At 54.1% G+C, this 13810-nt stretch overlaps 2 protein-coding genes across 3 annotated transcripts; one reads left to right on the top strand and one right to left on the bottom strand.

Moving 5' to 3' along the window:
- The first annotated feature begins 122 nt into the window (after positions 1-122).
- Positions 123-7875, top strand: ABCB6 (ATP binding cassette subfamily B member 6 (Langereis blood group)). Its single transcript, XM_042950207.1, has 19 exons — positions 123-971; positions 1283-1420; positions 1928-2114; positions 2317-2418; positions 2588-2771; positions 3614-3735; positions 4257-4366; positions 4565-4630; positions 4823-4948; positions 5078-5154; positions 5243-5306; positions 5414-5499; positions 5734-5791; positions 6008-6112; positions 6488-6662; positions 6814-6926; positions 7170-7264; positions 7340-7408; positions 7592-7875. Exons 1-19 carry the CDS (start codon positions 423-425, stop codon positions 7701-7703), a joined length of 2538 nt encoding a protein of 845 aa, XP_042806141.1. The 5' UTR covers positions 123-422; the 3' UTR covers positions 7704-7875.
- Positions 7876-7994: 119 nt separating this feature from the next.
- Positions 7995-10926, bottom strand: ZFAND2B (zinc finger AN1-type containing 2B). 2 transcript variants are annotated; one of them, XM_042950219.1, is made up of 9 exons: positions 10680-10926; positions 10307-10401; positions 9939-10070; positions 9654-9805; positions 9310-9399; positions 9174-9234; positions 9021-9088; positions 8610-8682; positions 7995-8403 (listed from the first exon to the last, which is right to left on the bottom strand). In XM_042950219.1, the coding sequence occupies exons 1-9, from the start codon at positions 10732-10734 to the stop codon at positions 8359-8361; spliced, it is 771 nt and encodes a 256-aa protein (XP_042806153.1). In that variant the 5' UTR covers positions 10735-10926; the 3' UTR covers positions 7995-8358. The 2 variants fall into 2 exon arrangements, with proteins under 2 accessions (XP_042806153.1, XP_042806154.1); XM_042950220.1 differs by having other exon boundaries at positions 7995-8299.
- Between the last annotated feature and the right edge of the window lie 2884 nt (positions 10927-13810).

Here is a 13810-nt window from a genome sequence, read left to right as displayed (position 1 = left end):
TTCCCGCGTGCACCTTAACTCCCGGCCCCTTCAGGGAGCTTGGCCAATGGGGACCCTAGGTAGGGGCTGAGGCCGCCCCCCGGTGGGCAGGGCTGCTGCGCCAGACCCGCTCCAGTCAGATGCTCAACATTCCTTTGGGCCCGGACTTGGCAGGAGGGTCCTGCCTGGGCTGCGAGCGAGGGGCGGACGGACTGCCGAAGACGGCGTACGTGCCCTGCGTGAGTGCGTGTCGGCGGCGCGTGCGCGAAGAGAGTGGGTAGTGTGGCCGGACCCACGTGTGTCCCTGCCCGAGAGGCCCGCGGCTTGGCGCCCCTTGTCTCCATGACCCGAGACACCCTGGCATTCGCGTCCCGCCCTGAGCAGCCGGTCCCGTTCTCCCTTCCCGCAGTCCCCGCAGCCTCGGCCGGCGGCCACGCATTACCATGGTGACTGTGGGCAATTACTGCGAGGCCGAAGGGCCCGTGGGTCCGGCCTGGGAGAAGGGTGGCCTTAGTCCCTGCTTCTTCTTCACGGTTGTGCCCTCGATACTGATGGCCCTGGGGGCTCTGGCCTTGGTGCTAGCCCTTACCTGCAAGCGTCGGGAGTGGCCAGCTGGCTCCCGTGAGCTGTCTTGGAGCGCCGGCCCCCTTGTCCTTCCTTATGGGCTGCAGCTACTTCTGGCTACACTCCAGGTGGCGCTGCCCCTAGCTACCCTGGTTGGCCGGGTGGGCACTACTGGGGGAGCCCCGCTGCCAGGCTACCTACTGCTGGCTTCCATATTTGGGACTCTGGCCAGCGCCTGTGGCCTGGGGCTGCTCGTGGTGGAACGCAATCAGGCCTGGCAAAGGCTAGCAATGGGCATCTGGATCGAGTTCAGGCACAGCTTGGGTCTCCTGCTCCTCTGGACTGTGGCGTTTGCAGCTGAGAACTTGGCCCTTGTGTCTTGGAACAGCCCACAGTGGTGGTGGGCAAGGGCAGACTTGAGCCAGAAGGTAAGGGACTTTGTGGGGAATGGAGAATCATGAGTGGCAAGGGCTGGGGAGAAAGACAGAATGTCTAGTCACACTGGCTCCACACTTTGGGATGCCTCTAAGAGAAAAAGGAGGAGGCCTGCTTGGCAGGTTGCTGATAGCCAGCTGGTGGGGTGTGTCTGTGCTGAGTCACTCTACGTTTTTTTTAAAGCCTGTTTGATGCTGGGCCCCTGAGCTGGGTGTGTGCCCTGCCCCATTCCCCAGCCCTGTTCTAAGTGGTAACAATGGCATTTTGGCCTTCCTTGATGCTCTCCCTACGCGTTTCATTCTAGGTCCAATTTAGCCTATGGGTGCTGCGGTATGTGGTCTCTGGAGGGCTTTTTATCCTGGGACTCTGGGCCCCTGGACTTCGTCCCCAGTCCTACGCCTTGAAGGTTAATGAAGAAGATCAAGATGTAGAGAGGTCCCAGGTACACCTGAATTTCTGAACCTTAGAGCCTGTCTTAATTTCATTGCCTGTCATCCTTTTTCGCCACCATAATAATTCTTTCTCAAATCTCAGTTTATGCCACACAAGGCTTTCTGACCTCATCAGGAATCATTTGGGGTCTAAGATAACTGGAAACTGCAGTCCCATACATTTTCCCTAGAGGGGTTTGGCTAGGGCACTTCCTTTTTTTTTTTTTTTTTTTTTTATTAATGTTGACTTATTTATTTTGAGAGAGTGTGTGTGCGAATGGGGAAGGAGCAGAGAGAGAGAGAGAGAGAGAGAGAGAGAGAGAGAATCCTAAGCAGGCTCCAGGCTCTGTGCTGTGAGTACAGAGCCCAATGTGGGGTTTGATCTTATGAACTGTGAGATCATGACCTGAGCCGAAATCAAGAATCTAGTCACTTAACCGACTGAGCCACTCAGGTGCCTCTAGGGCACTTCTCTCTGATTTCTGAGCTCTCCTCTCCTATGTGTTTTACATTCCTAGGTTCAGTCAACAGAGGAAGCACCAGGCTCTACCTGGCGAGACCTTGGCAGGAAGCTCCGCCTACTGAGTGGCTACCTGTGGCCTCGAGGGAGTCCAGCTCTGCAGCTTGTTGTGCTCATCTGCCTGGGACTCATGGGATTGGAACGGGGGCTGAACGTATTGGTCCCCATCTTCTACAGGAACATAGGTGAGGGGGGAAGGAGTGCCAGCTCAGCTCTTTCTGGTCCTTTATTCGGCCTGGTGAGGGGTGGGGGCCCAAACCTAGGAAGGTGGGACAGTGTTAGGAGCTGGATAATCAGAAAGAGGCTGTGGCTGGTGCCCGGATCGGTTTCTTCTGAAGAGTGTCCTGGGGGCCATAAGTGGCCTCTGACTTATTTTCTCCACCATAGTGAACTTGTTGACTGAGAAGGCGCCTTGGAGTTCCCTGGCCTGGACTGTTATCACCTATGTCTTCCTCAAGTTCCTCCAGGGCGGTGGCACTGGCAGCACAGGTATGAGGGATTCTGCTATCCCCCTGGCTGGTATTGGTCCCTCCCTGCCTTCCTCCCCCAAGCATCCCTCCCCTGGCCCCTTGGGGTTCTCAGACTTTTCATGTCTGGGTACTGGGCCGATGTCATTTGGCCCCTAAGCTCTACTGAGGCCTCCCCTGGCTCCCCCCAGGCTTTGTGAGCAACTTGCGCACGTTCCTGTGGATCCGGGTACAGCAGTTCACATCGCGGCAGGTGCAGCTGCACCTCTTCTCCCACCTGCATGAGCTCTCGCTGCGCTGGCACCTGGGGCGCCGAACGGGGGAAGTGCTGCGGATTGTAGACCGGGGCACGTCCAGCGTCACAGGGCTGCTCAGGTGCCAGGCCAGTGGAAATGGAGTGTGGGAGGGTGGGGCTGGAGACACAGGAATGAAGGGGCTGTCCAGAGAAAGCACCCAGCTTCAGCTGCCTCTCCATCCTTTTTTTTTTTTTTTTAACTTCAAGATTAGCATGCACCTGCTCTCATAATAAGACAAATAAAATGGAGCAAATATCTTATGTGATATCTTATAAATTTTACTTCTCCAAAGGTTCCCACTCCATCTAGTATGTTGAGTTCTGCTTTTTACGTGTTCACATGTATACGTGGAGACTCACAGCACTAATATGATATTGGGGAGGGTTCTCATAAAACAAGCAGTATCATGGCATAGGTGTCATTCTTAGAGTTGCTTTATTAATAAGACATTAGGGAGATATATTCTTACTATGCATGAAGCTCCCTCTCATTCATTCTAATTGACACGGCATTCTGTGCTTGGGGCAGGTACAGTTTACTTAGCCACCCACCTCTTGAGGGTTAGTTAGCTTGATTCTGGTCTGTTGCTATTGAAAAACAAAACACTAGGGTGCCTGGGTGGCTCGGTTGGTTGAGCATCTGACGTTGCTCGGGTCATGATAACTTGGTTCGTGAGTTTGAGCCCCACGTCAGGCTTTGCACGGATAGTGCGAAGCCTGCTTTGAATTCTCTGTCTCCCTCTCCCTCTGCCCCATCCCAACTCATGCACAAATGTGCGCGCGTGCACTCTCTCTCTCTCTCTGTCTCGAAGATAAATAAACGTTTAAAAGAAAAAGAAAACACCACGCTGAAATTCCTGGAGGCAGAGTTGCTGGCTCTAAGCCCCTAAACCTTTCTTTGTCGCTTGACTTGCCCTCCTAGCTACCTGGTATTCAACGTCCTCCCCACCCTGGCTGACATCACCATTGGCATCATCTACTTCAGCATGTTCTTCAACGCCTGGTTTGGCCTCATTGTGTTCCTGTGCATGAGTCTTTACCTCAGTGAGTGCTGCTTGGTGAAGGTGTCTCCCGGAACTATGCCAGGGACTCCCTTGGGCATGAGTCCCGCCCCCACTCAGGTGGCCCACCACGGGGAGGTTGTAGATTAGTGGACTTGAATAAGCTCCTGCTGCTCCCCAACATGATGGGTTGGCCTCCTCCTCTGCCAGGGGAACCTCAGCTCAGCCTGGATGGAGGGCCAGGGAAGGGCATCCTGGTCACATTAGGGGCCTGCTGTGGGTACAGGGCAAGGAGAAACCTCATTTGTGTAACCAGATGCAGCTTGGCTTCACTTGGCCACCAACGAAGCATTTTCACACGCAAGGCTTTGCACAGGCTGCAAAGGTGTCTCTGTCACAGCCCCTTCCCTCAGGGAGCTTAGTGCTCTTTCCCTTTGGGAATCTGGGTCCCTGGCCTGTAGTACAGGGTTCACGTGTATGTGGCAGATAGCAGACATCCTCTTGTGGTCTCTGGTTTGGGGTGATGTCTTGATCGCTTCTCCCTCCTCCTCCTGTCCCTCGCAGTCCTGACCATTGTGGTCACTGAGTGGAGAACAAAGTTTCGACGTGCTATGAACCTCCAGGAAAATGCCACCCGGGCACGAGCCGTGGACTCTTTACTAAACTTTGAGACGGTAATGAAGGCCTCGGTGGCAGTAGCGTGAGGCACAGTGGCTGGTGGAGCAGCGTGTCTGGGACCGGCGGGGCTGCTAGGGAGCTGGGGGGGGTGGGGTGCTGTTTAAAATGAGGAAGGGGGGATTGGGGACCTGGAGGAAATAATCCAGGTGTAAATGCTGCAGCCACGTCTCACAACCGTGGTTTGAATTCATCAGGTGAAGTATTATAACGCGGAAGGTTACGAAGTGGACCGCTACCGAGAGGCCATTATCAACTATCAGGTGAGGATGCTAGTTTGAGGCCTGCCGAGAGCAATGGCCTAGCCTCGCGGAATTGCCAGGGCCAAGAGGAGTACGGTTCTGGCTGAAAATTTGAGGTTGAAGATGCCTGGGCCCAGGTTTGGATTTGGTGAGAGTGTATATGTGACATCCTCCCCCACCCCCGCTAACCCCTGCCCCGTATTATTGCCCCAGGATTTGGAGTGGAAGTCAAATGCTTCACTGGTTTTACTAAATCAGACCCAGAATCTGGTGACTGGACTTGGGCTCCTTGCTGGCTCCCTGCTTTGTGCATACTTTGTCAGTGAGCAGAAGCTACAGGTCAGAGAATTGTGCTGGGGACAGGGCAGAGGGCCTATGTCTGGGCTCCCAGGTTCCTGGGTGGGAAGCGGGAAGGTGACAGCCTGAAGGCCTTCTGTGACTCTGCACTTCTCTGTGGATCTTCACAAGGTTGGGGACTTTGTGCTGTTTGGCACCTACATCATCCAGCTGTACATGCCCCTCAACTGGTTTGGCACCTACTACAGGTAACTGATCTCCCACCCTCACCTGTTGAGGATGCACAGTTCTTTCCCCAACTCCTCAGAGGAGCCCCAGCCAGCACTGTTTTTGCAGGATGATCCAGACAAACTTCATCGACATGGAGAACATGTTTGACCTGCTGAAAGAGAAGACAGAAGTGAGTGAAGCAGGGGGGGGGGGGGGAGTGGGAGCCCACACGGTGCTCCTGGTGTCTGGAGAGTACCAGACCTGTAATGGCAACATGCCTGGGTCCCACTCTCCCAGGTGAAGGACCTTCCTGGAGCAGGGCCCCTGCGTTTCCAGAAGGGCCAGATAGAATTTGAGAATGTGCACTTCAGCTATACCAGTGGGTGAGCCCCCCTTTTGCCATCTCACAGCCCCCTTTCCCACTGTCCATATGCAATCTTGCCCCCATTCCCCACCCTCCCCATCCCCACCCCCACGCCATCCCTGCTTCTCAGCCCACCACTGCCTGGAAAGAGAGCCTGAGCAGGGGAGGGGCAGGGCCCGGTAGCAGCTCTGCTGATGGAAGGGGGCACTGGGAGTACAGCAGGCCTGCTGACCATGCCCACCCTTCCTTGCAGGCGAGAAACCCTGCAGGATGTGTCCTTCACTGTCATGCCTGGACAGACACTGGCCCTGGTGAGAGGAGACCCAGCCCCTTGGCCCAGACTCCTTGAGTTTCCCTATTGCGGTGCTCATGGAAATTTGTGACCCAGGCTGTGGAGTCAGAATCCTGTCACAGTGGGCCACAGGATTGAATGTAGCAGCCTCCACGGACATTGGTGGCTTCTTGGAGAGCAAGCCTTAAAAGCCAGTGGGCCTGAAAATATTTTCCTTCTGTTTCCAATGCAACAGGTGGGCCCATCTGGAGCAGGGAAGAGCACAGTATTGCGCCTGCTGTTCCGCTTCTATGACCTCAGCTCTGGCTGCATCCGAATAGATGGGCAGGACATTTCCCAGGTAAGGTTGCTCGGGAGGAGTTTGTGACTTAGGGGCCTGTGTGTGAAAGAATAGCGTTCTGTGAAGTGCTGGCCACTCTCCAGGGAGAGAAGGAGATGTCACCCCTGCAGAAAGCTGCAGCAAGAGACCTCAGCCTTCTTGGCATTCTGTGGCCTATCCAAGTAAAGTAGTCATGAGCGTAAAAAGCGTATTTTCTCTTTGTAGACAGGGAAACAGACTCGGGAAGGTCGAGTGATTTGCCCCCACAGCTAGAATTATTTGGGGGGCTGGTGACAGGGTTCCTGTACCTCATCCCATGTGCTTCCCTCCAGTCCATCCTATCTCCCGGGCCTGGGGCAGTCTCACAGGCTGAGGCATATGGTCTCTTGGCCCCAGGTGACCCAGATCTCCCTCCGGTCTCACATTGGAGTCGTGCCCCAGGACACCGTCCTCTTCAATGACACCGTCGCCAACAATATCCGCTATGGCTGCATCACAGCCGGGGACGAGGAGGTGGTGGCTGCTGCTCAGGCCGCGGGCATCCATGACACCATCCTGGCTTTCCCTGAAGGTGAACTTCCCTGCAGAGTCCGTGCCCTGCCTGATTGAGTCCTGCTGTCCCCACCCCCCCCCCCGGCCTCTGTTCCATCCCTTCCTGCCCATCTGGTCACAGAAACCAAGTTTATTATGTGTGACTAGAGGGAGGTGGGCGATATTCACAGGATACGAGACACAGGTGGGCGAGCGGGGACTGAAGCTGAGTGGTGGGGAGAAGCAGCGTGTGGCCATTGCTCGTACCATTCTCAAGGCTCCAGACATCATTCTGCTGGATGAGGTGAGAACCCTGGGCAGCCCAGTCTCCTCCTTCCTCCTTTGCCTGTGGCCAGGCCATTCCTGGTGGGCAGTTTTCCCTCACGGATAGATATCATGAATCCTGGCTTCATAAAAACACCTTACGGTTCTCAAGTGCAGACAGATTCTTTTTGATTCCCGAGGCCTCCCTCAGCTAGCAGCTGGCATCCTCCTTCCATGGGGATTTGGGGTGGCAGGGGCAGGTTTACACAGATCCTCTCTGTAGGCAACATCGGCGCTGGATACGTCTAATGAGAGGGCCATCCAGGCTTCTCTGGCCAAAGTCTGTGCCAACCGCACCACGATCGTAGTAGCACACAGGTACAGGACCGGGGCAGCAGGCAGCGGGGGGCCCACTCGTGTTGTGTGGTGCATAACCCAGTTCTGATTTCTCAGGCTCTCAACTGTGGTTGATGCCGACCAGATCCTCGTCTTCAAGGATGGCTGCATTGTGGAGAGAGGACGGTAAGGAACACAGCAGGATGAATGAGGCAGGGCCTCTGAATTGGGGGCCCCAGGAAAAGGTGAAATCCCAGGAGTTTCTGGAAGGGATCTCCCTTGCCAATCGCACTCATCTCTGTGGGCTGCTGGTGAGGACTCTTGGGGTTGAACTGATAGCTGGGACCTACACTTTCCACTTTGCCCCAGGCACGAGGCTCTGTTATCCCGAGGTGGGGTGTATGCGGAGATGTGGCAGCTGCAGCAGCGGGGACAGGAAGAAGTCTCTGAAGACACCAAATCCCAGACTGAGACACAGTGACAAGAGTTGTGGCCACTTCCCTCCAAGAGGAAAACTCAGAAGGGAATGAGATGTATTCCTTTTCCCAGTATATTTCATGCTGGGGTTGGGGTATGGTGCTAGCTATAGTGAGAGCAAAGAACCTTTCAGAAAAGCACTTTTTGGGGAAATAAAAGTGTGGACTATGCCAGGATCCTTGTGACTTTGATGTGGGGTACTGCCGTGGGCCTCTACACTTAAGTCAGGGGAGCATTCTTGACAGGACCCCCCTGGTTTCGGTTGTAGAGGAGAAAGAAACACAGCACTTGGAGGTCTTATTGACTGCCAAGATCCTTTATTCTTTGCAGGCCCCTCCTTGTCCCCTCGGCATGAGGCAGCCCCAGTGTAAGGGGGATTACATGATGCAGGGAGCTGAACGGGGCCTGGCCGGCATCCCCCGAGGCCCAGCCGCCGGATGGTTCTAGCCGCTCTCTCCTATGCAGCTGGAGAGGCCAGCAGGGCCTTCTGTGGGCTGGGCTCCACAGCTGTTCCTCCTGACGCTCCCTGGAGGGGGCCTCCGTTTCTTCTCCTTCTCCTCAGTCTTCCAGGCTGCTCCCAGCCTCCTCTCCCTCTGTACCCTAGAGGTGTGAGGGCCACAGTCCTCCTCAGCCGAGCCTCCCTCCCCAAGCCCAAGGCCCTAGCACAGGCTGCAGTTGGACGGCTTCAAGGTGCGACTTTGCGCCTGGAGCAAGGAAGGGGGAAGGAAGGGAAGGAAGACAGGGTGCGACGTCAAGGAAATGAGGGACAGTCCTCACTTCAGAGCCCAGCGTGGGCTAGAGTCACACCAAAAGCAAAAGGATAACCACCATTCCACACTCTCTACCACTTGAAGAAAGCCCCCCAAACTCCCAACGCAGGACCTCAACTCCCCCCACCCAGTCCTCATACCTGCTGCCGTTGGTATTCTGCCTCACTTGCTGATAGTGCTTGTGCTAAAGCTAAGTCTTCTTCCTCCTGAGAACTGAGAGGGAGGAACAGCTTAAACTAGATGACAATAATATCTGAAACATGAATGTCTTATCTGTTAGGCATCACCGTGCTAAGCACTTCTGAGTATTATCTCAATCTCCACACAACCCTATAAGTAGGTAGGTATTAGTACTGTTCCATTTTAGAGGAAACTAAGAACTTTATAACCTTATAGGTTAAAAGAACTTGTCAGAGATCATATAGTTAATAAGCTTCATTTTGAGCCCAAGTGCCTAACCATCATCCTACATGGGGTTGGAGTGGTCCCACGTACCTCCCTCCAATCTGAGCTTTTGCCCGCATCCCATCGTCTTTCACCAGAGTAGGTACCTTGGGACCTGGGGTTTGGTCTCTGCCAGGGACAGTTCTAGGGCTCGTTGCAGAGCCTCATCCTCACTCTGTAAAAAGGAGAAAGACCAGTTGCCTTGGACTTTATTCTCTGTGTGGGTTTCCTTCTGTCCATCCAACCTCCACCCAACTCACCAAGCCATTCTGCAGAGCAATCACTGGAGGGGCTGTCCGGGATGGAGACTGGGTTGTGGCTCTATGGCAGACATTCAAGAGGCTGAGGTCAGAGATGCAAAGGGGAAAAAGGGAGAGGAGAAACAGGCAGGCCTACCTGCTGGGAGAGGTAGATGAAGGCAATGTCCGACTCGGGCTGGGGATGGTGCTTGTAGAAGAAGCTTGTGCTCTGGAGATGGCAGCAAGTCTGTAGAGAAGAGACACTCTTGGCATGCTTCCAAGGATAGCTTGCAGGCTCCTCCCAGGCCTTACCCAGGAAGTCAGGAGGGGAGTTCCTCCAAACAGTCTAGAAAAATAGGCACTTGAAAATGAAGCTAAAAGACTCCCCTAGCCAAAGGCAACAGGTTTGAAGCTCCCCAACTTGTAATGAAAGAGGCTGAGTAAGTTCCAAAAGGATGGGGAGATCCTAAAGGCACAAGTACTGGACTTGGTTGCAATTACCCTGCCCGGCTGGTTGGGTGACCCTCCCCAGAGCAATCATGGTCCAGTGGGTGACGGTGCTTGATGCAGAAGTTTCGGCCACAGCGTTCACAGGTCAGTTTCATCATTTCTCGCTGCCGGCAGCCAGAGCGTTCACACTTATTGGTGAAGATCTGAGGTGGAGTGGGAAGGTTTGCCTCTGCTGAGACTCTGACCCCCACTTCTCGAACCCCATCATAACAGCTGTTCCAGTTTGCAAGCATCCATGGTCCCAGCTAGGTCATGGCTAACCCCTCCAATGCTTACCTTACGTTTTTGCTGTGCTGGATCTGAGCGACAGTCTCGGTCAATATGCTCCCCCACAGCACGGTCAGGGGGCTCCCCTCTGGCCACAGGTACAGGCACATTACAGAGTGGGCATACAGGTACCTGGATATCCTAGAGTTAAGGAGCAGGGTTCAGTCTGTGGCCCGCTCCCAGTCCAACCAAATATCAGGTCCTGAAACAGCCTCCCTGAAAGAACCTGGATATGCCCCCTATAACGCACAAGGAAACAATGTTTGCACCGCTGAGCCTCAAAGCAATAAAGCAGAGGAAAAGAGAGGCAGAGGGATTCCGGAGATGCTGCATGCTTTCTCCACCCGCCCCCTCTCACCCTCAGACCGCCCCCTCACCTTTTGGTAAGCAGACCCACAGTGATGCTGGGCGTAGGCCACATGGTCTGCGCAGAAGATGCCCGAGCAGGCGTCGCACTTCAGCGGCAGAAAATCTGCAAGAAGTGGGTCGGATTGCAGGCCCAGCGGGACCTCGACGTCGTTCCCACTCACTCAAGCCTTCCACTCGGTAAGGAAAAACGGCCACCGGGTTTGCAGCAAACTATACCCGTTCCTAGGCTCCATCTCCTTAGCCACGCCCCCTTAGCCACCCACCCCAACTTCGATCCCCGCCCTCCTCTGACACTTCCAGCCCCGGAGCCCACCCTTCGCCCCACCTTCAGCTCCAAGCCCCGCGGGCCCGGCCCCGCCCCCCGCGCGCTCCGCCCCTCACCCAAGCGCTGACAGCTCGGCTCGGAACAGTGAGCCCCGAGGTCCGGAAACTCCATCGCCGGACCGGGCGGGGCCGGCTGGCCGAAGAAGCGGCGCTGATCGTGTCTAGGGCTCCCGCGCCGGGTCCAGGCCACGACCCCGCACTCTGGGGGGCTCCCAGCTCCGCCCTTTCCTCTCCCCCGCCCAGCCCGAGTTACCGGAGCCTGAGCCCTTCCCGACCAGCGGGGTCCCACTCCTCCCTCGGCGCGCGCGGGCGCACTGACGTCATCGCGCAGGGCGGGCACGTCCCGCGCAGTCTCGGGGCGGCGGGAGGAACGCCCTTGCAGAGGAGAGCCCAGCCCTTCCCTGCTGGGTGAGGCGAGGGCGTGGCCGCGCGCGGCGCGCCGGCTTTGCTCCCAGAAGAGCGAAAGGACCGGCGAGGACGAGGGTAGATATCTTGGGGAAGGCGGGCTGGGGTAGCTTGGGGTCTTTTACAGTTGGGTCCCTTGCCCGCTTCTCGCTCTCACACTTTCCTCCTCGCCCTTTCGTCCGCTGCCACGGCTGCACTTCCTGTCCACGAGCTGAAGATTCCCATATTTCCTCGAAGTGCAGAATTTTCTCCGGATCTGTGGATCCTTCCTCCAGGTTTAGCTCTGATGCCCTTTCCGTAAGACTTCCCTGACCCTCCCCAGTACCTGCTCTGTGATCTCCCTGGTTCTGTGCTAGCACCCACATCACCTTATTGTAATCAGCGGGTCACACAGGCGCACATAAATGTACTGGGAAATCAGGGACCACGTCTCCCTAGTTCTGGGTCCCTAGCACCCAGCGCAGTGCCTAGAATTGTGTGGTTTTGTTTATGTGGGTTTGATAGTATTTCAAAAATTGTTTTTAGAAGTAAAGTCGTTTTGCTGTAAGAATGAAGTAAGTTGTGTCAGGCTGTCATGGTCTCCTCTGTTCTGACAGGTAGGAACTCAGCCCCTCAGCTGCTGAGGCGCCCCTGGGAGCTTATTAATAAAAACATATGGGCGCCTGGGGGGCTCAGTCGGTTAAGCATCCGACTCTTGATTTCGGCTCAGGTTATGATCTCACGGGTTGGTGAGATCAAGCCCCGAGTCAAGCTCTGTGCTGACAGTGCAGAGTCTGCTTGGGATTCTCTTTCTCTCTTTCTCTCTCTCTCTCCCCCTTCCCCTCTGCTCCTATCCAGCTCACTCTCTCTGAAAATAAAAATAAAATAAACTTAAAAAAAAAAAAAGCTTAATAGGGGCGCCTGGGTGGCTCAGGCAGTTAAGCGTCCGACTTAGCTCAGGTCATGATCTCGCAGTTTGTGAGCTCGAGCCCCACATTGGGCTCTGTGCTGACAGCTCTGAGCCTGGAGCCTGCTTCGGATTCTGTGTCTCCCTCTCTCTCCCTGCCCCTCCCCTGCTCGTAGTCTGTCTCTCTTTCAGAAATAAATAAACATTAAAAAATATTTTTAAAAATGAAATAAAAAATTTAAAAAGCTTAATCAAAACATATGAAGAAGCAACTGGATGATATATGCAAAGACATGTCATACAGGGCAAATATATACATTTCAGGAACCCCCAGTCTGGGGTGGACAAGTATCTTTTTAAGTCAAAACCTGAAGGATGAGTGCATGATAGCTAAGTGAAGGCTAAGGGAGAGAGGAGTAGAGTGGAAGGAGATGGTATTCCAGGCAGAGGAATCAGCAGGGACAAAGACCCGGAGATAAGAGAGGGAACGAGGTCTTTACATCAACTTTAAAAAAGCTTGGGGGGGCGCCTGGGTGGCTCAGTCGGTTGGGCGGCCGACTTCGGCTCAGGTCATGATCTCACGGTCCGTGAGTTCGAGCCCCGCGTCGGGCTCTGTGCTGACAGCTCAGAGCCTGGAGCCTGTTTCAGATTCTGTGTCTCCCTCTCTCTGACCCTCCCTCGTTCATGCTCTGTTTCTCTCTGTCTCAAAAGTGAATAAACGTTAAAAAAAAAAAAAAAAAAAAAAAAGCTTGGGGCATCTGGATCTTAGGGTATAAAAAGCAATCTGGAGGGGAAGCTGGAGAGCTAGCAGGGGTCATATTAGCTCAGATAGTGGAGGCCACAGTAGTATTGAGAACTTCAGCATAAATATAACAAGAGACTACAGATAGCTTTAAGTAGGGGAGGAACATGATCAGGTTTGTATTTGGGGAAGATCACCCTGGCTTCAGAGTGGAGAACAGATCAGAGGAGCTAGGAGATCGGAAGAAGGGAGACCAGATAGGATACCAGCTGCTACAATCCAAGCAAGAGATGATGATGGCTTGAACTGGAGTGGGGGCAGTGTTTAGAATTAGAGTTCAGTAAGGAGTTTAGGTATGAGATAGATATTTTAAAATAAGTAAATTATCTGGGGTGCATGGGTGGCTTAGTTAAGTGTCCAACTTCGGCTCAGGTCATGAGCTTAAGGTTCATAGGTTTGAGCCCCGCGTTGGGCTCAGTGCTTATAGTGTGGAGCCTGCGTGGAATACTCTCCCTTTCCTTCTCTTTGCTCCTCCCCTACTCGCACATGTGCACAGTCTTTCTCTTTCTCTCAAAAAAATAAAAGTAACTTTCCAATATATCACTGAAAGGATAAAATGAAAGGGGGGAATTCTATTTTCCCAGAGCAATTATGAAGTACTTAGAAAAAAACATTTTAAGAAAAATCCCAACCTTATCTGCAGGAAACACCTTGACTTACCTCTATGCAAAAGCTCAGCCAAATGGGGTTAGTGTATGGGGTACACTTTGGCCATTCCTTCAGGGAAATTCTGGCTGCTGCTTCCCTCAACCCACCCTCACACCCTGGGGTGGCTCAGGACAACCATGTTTCTGCCCTCCCAGCGATGATTGGTCTGGGGGTAATCATCTGACACATACTAGGTATCTAGGCTTGTGTTGCCCCAAAAGCATAGCCTGAGATAAGGATCTGGGTGCAGGTGGTTCATGTGGGAGGTAATCCCAGCCAAAGTAGGAGACGGAGACAAGGAAGGAAAGAAAACCAATAGAGAATGTTATTGAGGGGCACCTGGGTGACTCAGTCGGTTGAGCATCCAACTTTGGCTCAGGTCATGATCTGGCGGTCTGTGAGTTCGAGCCCCGTGTTGGGCTCTGGTGACAGCTCAGAGCCTGGAGG

This window comes from Panthera leo, chromosome C1 (genome assembly GCF_018350215.1).
Source record: "Panthera leo isolate Ple1 chromosome C1, P.leo_Ple1_pat1.1, whole genome shotgun sequence".
NCBI lineage: Eukaryota > Metazoa > Chordata > Mammalia > Carnivora > Felidae > Panthera > Panthera leo.
The sequence above is the reverse complement of the archived record's forward strand: the minus strand, read 5'-3'. Positions and strand labels throughout refer to the sequence as shown.